Genomic DNA, 6,000 nt, shown 5'->3' on the forward strand with positions numbered 1-6,000 from the left:
CTGTCTTATTTACAATGACAAAGGGGAGAAAAGAAATTGAATGAGTTTAAAATAATGATGAATGTTTTGAAAATAAATGTGGCATGTTTGATGATTTTATATTTTTGAAATTATGCATGATGAGTTGAAGTGATAATGGTTTAAAAATATTTATTCAAATACATAAATCGATAATCTTTTTATCAAATGAATCATGATTTTTCTTGTGAATTATTGGAATTATCACATGATCTTCTCTTTTATGATATGATTTTTACTATGCATAATTCCTTGTATTCATGAAGTATATCTCATCACCAAATTTTTCTTGTTATTCTTGTCATGATGTGAAAATTGATGTAAAGGAAAAAGAATTATAATATTATATTCTTCTCTTCTTTTTGACAATGACAAAGGGAGAGCAAAACTTGCTAGCTTGCTCATCTCAAAAGAGAAACAAAAAGGGCTATCTTGCAAATCTCAAAAGAAACAATACAAAACTTGCTAAGTTACACATTTCAAGAAAATACAAAACTGATGCTATCTTGTACATTTCAAAAACTTACTAGTTTGAACATCGTAAAGAAAAGCAAATATGCTAACTTGCACATCTTTAAATTTGCTAGCTTGTATGTTATAAAACTTACATATCTCTAAAAATTGATAGTTGCACTTCTCCTTTTTGTTGATGTTAAAGGGAGAGAAGTTATGATGATAATCATGAATGCAAAGATGTACTTTGATATTTTGATTATGCATGATTTTATATTACATGCAATGATATGATTAATTGGTTATATTCATGATGTATGCAATATTAAAGTACCTTGATTATATGATGTATTGCATTTGATGTGGATCATGATTGTTTTAACTTGAATTCAAGGTTCTATCAATATGGCATATTGATAGGGGGAGTTTAGTTTAAACTCCGTCATCAATTGGTTGTTATCATCAAAAAGGGGGAGATTATTAAATCTTGGATTTTGATGATGAAATCAATTGATGTGTTTGATCTAATCTGCGTTTTAAGTGACGCAGGACTAGCTTCGATCAGAATAGGCAAAACGATTAAAGCAGGAGGAATCAGACGTTGGGCCGGAGCAAATATGTCAGTAGATTTGACGTCGGGCCGGAGGATCGCTCGACGTGTCAGTAGAAGGCTTCGTGCCGTGAATTTGGGCATCGGGCCTAGAAGAGCGAACATTACGCCAAGGAGATCGGAGTTGCGAAGTCAACATACCGATTGGGCAAAAGGTCGCAAAAGATGACGATGTGCCGAAGGATCGGACGAAGCGTCAGATGAATCAATGACATGTCGAACAATATGGGATTCGCTTGTAATTGTTTATGCCTAGATCGAGTTAGTTTAGATCTAATTGAGTCGGTATTGGGGTGAAACAATGCCAACTCAATTAAGGGTCAATTGGGCCTAAATTGGGAGTGATTGGGCTCATTGGGAGGCTCATTCAATGACCCAAATGTTGGGTCAGGCGGTGGCACCACCAGAACAAGCGATAAAACCGCTTGTGAGTTGGAAAAATCAAAAAACTCGGTCTCCGAGGCTGTCAGGCGATGATACCGCCTAGTGTCAGGCTGCAAGCGATGGTACCACCCGTACCCGGAAGACCCAGAAGTTTGAATTTTTTGCTCCATTTTTTAAACCATTTGGGGCTTATAAATACCCCACTTGGCCAGCAAGAAAGGAGCAAGAATTCTAGAGGAAAAAACTGAGTAAACTCTTCTAAAACTTTGAGTTCCCTCCTCCTAGTGCTTAGAGTTAGTCTTAAGGGAGATGTGTGAGGGAATAGTTGTAAAAGAGTGACTTGTAAAGGTTATCTCCTAAACCCGTGAAAAGGAGAAAGTGTTGTAAGAGGGTAGTTGGTCTTCACCCATTGAAGGAAGACCAATAGTGGATGTCGGTGGCCTCGACGGAGGAGGAATCGGGAGTGGATGTAGGTCACGATGACCGAACCACTATAAATCGGTTTACATTTCTTTTTGAACAATTTACCTTTACTGCAAACTGCTTTACTTCCTCATTACTTTAGCTAAACACTCTTACGAACGTTTTCAAAGTTAAATACTTTCCAATATCGATTTTATCGAAACGAAGATTTTTCAAAACCGACATTTTTATCCGCTGCACTAATTCACACACCTCCCCCCCCCCCCCCCCCCCCCTACGTCGAGATGAACCTACGTCGAGATAACAAAACCATTATAAGTATATTTATCTTTCTCATTGTAATAGATAACTGATCTTGATACAACATTTCAACTCTTTATCTTTCTAGGTGAGTCAAGATCAATAAAAGCAACTTCCCACTATGGAGGACTATGTGACAAAGTCACTCCACGATGATTCAAAAAAGATAAATTCACTTTCTCATCCTAATAACCTATAAAAACTACTCATTTTGTCCTTATTTACACTTTATTCTTATTTAAATAGAATTAAAATATCATTGAATTAGAATTTCCAGTTTTTTTTTCTCAAAGACCGATTTGTATCACATACCGATCTGGTCCAGAACTGATACCACCAATCAACACTATATGGTAGACCTTGTGTCAAACTTATAATACCAAAATGAATCAAACAATTTACTGTAACAAATATATAGGCACTAAATGTTCTTAGAGAACGTAGCATAAATGTTTTATGTAAATAAATATCATACAATACCAAAATATCAAAATGCAATATGATTATCCATAAATGTACCAAAAATATCAAAATATGCTTTGTGGCCAATTTATTATATCAACATAAAAAAAAGGTAAGAAAAATAATGCTAGAGCTTATCCATATATGGACAAAAACCAAAAAGATAATAAAATTAGAATCAAATAAAGTTGATTTCATTAGGAAATATACAACTTTCTTATCTTGACTTTGGCATTTTTATTTGAGTAAAAAAGTTCATTTTCTTTTATCATACTACATAGAGAGAATTTTTATTAGATAGAATGGTAAATATTGGTCCATAGCCTAGTAGTCGCTATAGCAGTGGAGTGCTCTCTATAAACCCAAAATGCTTCTTGATGCCATTAGTGGTGTATCATCTTAGCTCTACAAATGACTATGAGACACATCCCACTTCTTTTAACACTGTTCTGATTTAAACAGATTTATTTAATAGTATAACTCATTATTATTAAAGATACATATAAATTTACAAAGCACAACAATGTATCAACTCCATTATCCTTTCAGTAGGTGATTACTTTTCCTAAGAATGGTCATTTTTTAATCATTAAAAAGTAAGTTCATAACTACTACCGCAACTTATTGCAACAAACAACACATTTTTCAAAAGAATTATATGAATACAATAATAACTTAAGCATTATATGACAATATCCCACCACCACAAGGTCAGTTTGCACGTGTGCATGCACTAGAAAAAGAAAAAGATAAAGATAAAGAAAAAAGAGACGAAATCAATACATCATGCAAACATAAATAGAACTCGGACATCATCACCTCCTTGTTATCAGATTTTAAACTACCGTACTTGCATACCATATGCTATCCTTTTCCGATCCCATCTATTTAGAAAACTGTTATTTGACATCGGCAATTCTAATCCTTACTAAGAAACTAAGTATGATAGTGAAACTATTAGTTTTTTTTTCCAATGCAAAACTATTAGTTAAGTTATACAATTAAGATATTCAGGAACCTAGTAATAAATAACACTCCCATTTGAAAGATACAATAAAATAATCTTACACCAAAGGTAACAAGCTTTCTGAAGTGCATTGCAACGCCTATCTCCATAAACTACCTAGTTTTCAATTTTTTATTCTTCTCCATTACATGTACAACCTCATATCCCTAGAAATGCTATGACAGGGTGCACCATCTATCTCCCATGTTCTGTTGAACATAAATCACCATCCAATATCTTCCTTCCACAAGAGATGAACCAATTGTCCTATTTAGCTGCAAGTAATATGCATTCCTTCCAAAGTAGGAAATCATCTACAAAAAGATGAAAAAACAAGAAAGAAAATCACAAAGGTTCATGAATTGGATCCTCAATCTGTGGCCCTAAGTTCTACTAGTACACAAAAGAAAGAAAAGGCAAACTAAGTTCCATATGTTTCTAGGGAACCTAAAACTTAGACCAACTTGAATGATCATTTCTAAGGCTGATTTGTGAGTCTTACGGAATTACTAAAAAATTCCATGGAAAGCCATAAAGAATTATTACAATTTACAAACATGATTTCCTGCTTTGTTGCTTCGTAATCATTGCTACAAAATTTCCATTAAGTCAAAATATAGATGGTACTGTCAAATCAGAGGCTGTGGAACAGGTAGTGATCTCAAAAGTAACACAAAAAACAATAATTTAATTATCAGCGATAAAAGGGAAACAAAAGAATTTTGCTATGCTGATATCTTTAAAACAAGCAAGAAGAAGAGAAAGTAAAAGGGACATGATAAAACAGTCTCTCTGATGTATTCATGACATAGCAAAACAACAGTTTTCTAAATACCTTTACAATTTGGAGTTTCAACATATTGTCTAAATCATAATTTCTCACATTGGTTCTATTTAAATATAATAAATTCAAAACCTTTCTCCTACTATTGGTTCACCAGGTTGTGCTTAACATTGTTTTCAGCAAGCAATGGAGCACAGACAAAATTGTTCTAGTGGTTCAATAACTTAAGAATTCCCAATATTTCCATTATTTTTCGTTTAGGGAGGAAAGAAAATCTTCAACTATATGCCAATTGGATGGTTGGCAAATATATGGGATTACATAGAAAAGCTATAGACTTAATCTCAGGAGAAACCCAAGTTCAAAAGATGAATTGTGATTATTGTTCAAGAAAATGATCAAGAACAAGCAGCATACAGCAAGATGAATCACAATTAATGTCCAAGAAAATGGTCAAGAACATCCCCAGCACAGCAAATCTAAAAGGATCGTGAAGATTAAGAGGAGAAAAACAAATGCATGTACCTTAACCGAATGACTATCCAGCTGAAGAGCTCTTTTACAGTCCTCTTCAACCTTATTCCACTCACTGCAATCCTCGAAAAGCAAGACAGTCTAATGTTCATTAAGATAACTGATCCAATTGATACAAATAAAGAAAAATAAGCATAGAGTGGCTGTCACAAACTTCCGCTTCCGGTAGCATAGCGCTCGGTTCGTCCAATAAACCGCCACATTAGGGCACAAGGTAATAGCCTAGATTGTCAAATCACACAATCAAATTAAAACCAATAAACGCATGAAAACAACAATTTATGAGGCAATATTCTAACATCAAAAAGAAAATCAATGCCAATCGTTCTCTCTTTTTTTAACAACTAAAAGAATCAACGACAATAAACAACAAATTGATTGCAATCAAAAGGAAAAAAAGCAAAAGAATCTGAATTTTAGAGAAAATTCAAATTCGCTAGCCATTAATAAGAACAAAGGAGGGACGCGACCAAAATGATCGGACCGACTAGGGTTAGAGGGGCACATGTGCCAAATTATCCTCGCGATAAAGAGATCAAGAGTGGGATGCATACCTCGGTGTAGGCGTCGATGGCGGCGCCGAGGCGTTCCTTCTTGAAGTAGCTGTTGCCGTCTTGCTTCAGGAGCTCCGCCTGCCTTGCCACGCTTGCCGGCACCGGCGCCATCGTCCCGCCGTTCGCCTTCCGCCTCTCTCGATCCTTGTTCCGTCGACACCCTTTCGTCCAACTCCGAAACTCAAAAGAGGGGAGACGAAACGACCCGCAAGAATTAATAACGCAAAATGGAATTGCGCAAATAAAAGGAGTTCATGGGTGTTACTGCAAATTTTATTTTTCCTATCGCCTATCCTTCGAAAAATTTTCCACATACCCTTTAACTCCAAGAAATAAATGTTCATGTATTTTCTTATATACCTCTAGAAATATACCTTATTTTAAAACTTAAAAAATTATTATAATAATTCAAAATTTTGCAAAGATAATATTTTATAAATTAAATTTAAAAAAAAAAAAAAAAGATACTTTT

General features: G+C 34.5%; 1 protein-coding gene across 4 annotated transcripts in view; it reads right to left on the reverse strand.

Annotated features, from left to right (window-relative positions):
- The window catches only part of LOC103973841 (E3 ubiquitin-protein ligase CHIP), a 44,046-nt gene extending 38,304 nt beyond the window's left edge, over positions 1–5,742 (reverse strand). For all 4 annotated transcript variants that reach the window (XR_010492842.1, XM_065135033.1, XM_065135032.1 and 1 more), the window contains exons 1-3: positions 5,529–5,742; positions 5,129–5,196; positions 4,966–5,029 (exon numbers count right to left, since the gene is read on the reverse strand). Coding sequence is in view for 3 of the 4 variants with exons in the window: in XM_065135033.1 (XP_064991105.1) it covers positions 4,966–5,029; positions 5,129–5,196; positions 5,529–5,639 (243 nt within the window). In the remaining variant the exon portion in view is untranslated. The remainder of the gene's footprint in view (positions 1–4,965; positions 5,030–5,128; positions 5,197–5,528) is intronic.
- Between the last annotated feature and the right edge of the window lie 258 nt (positions 5,743–6,000).

This window comes from Musa acuminata, chromosome BXJ3-1 (genome assembly GCF_036884655.1).
Source record: "Musa acuminata AAA Group cultivar baxijiao chromosome BXJ3-1, Cavendish_Baxijiao_AAA, whole genome shotgun sequence".
In the NCBI taxonomy this organism is placed as follows: Eukaryota; Viridiplantae; Streptophyta; class Magnoliopsida; order Zingiberales; family Musaceae; genus Musa; species Musa acuminata.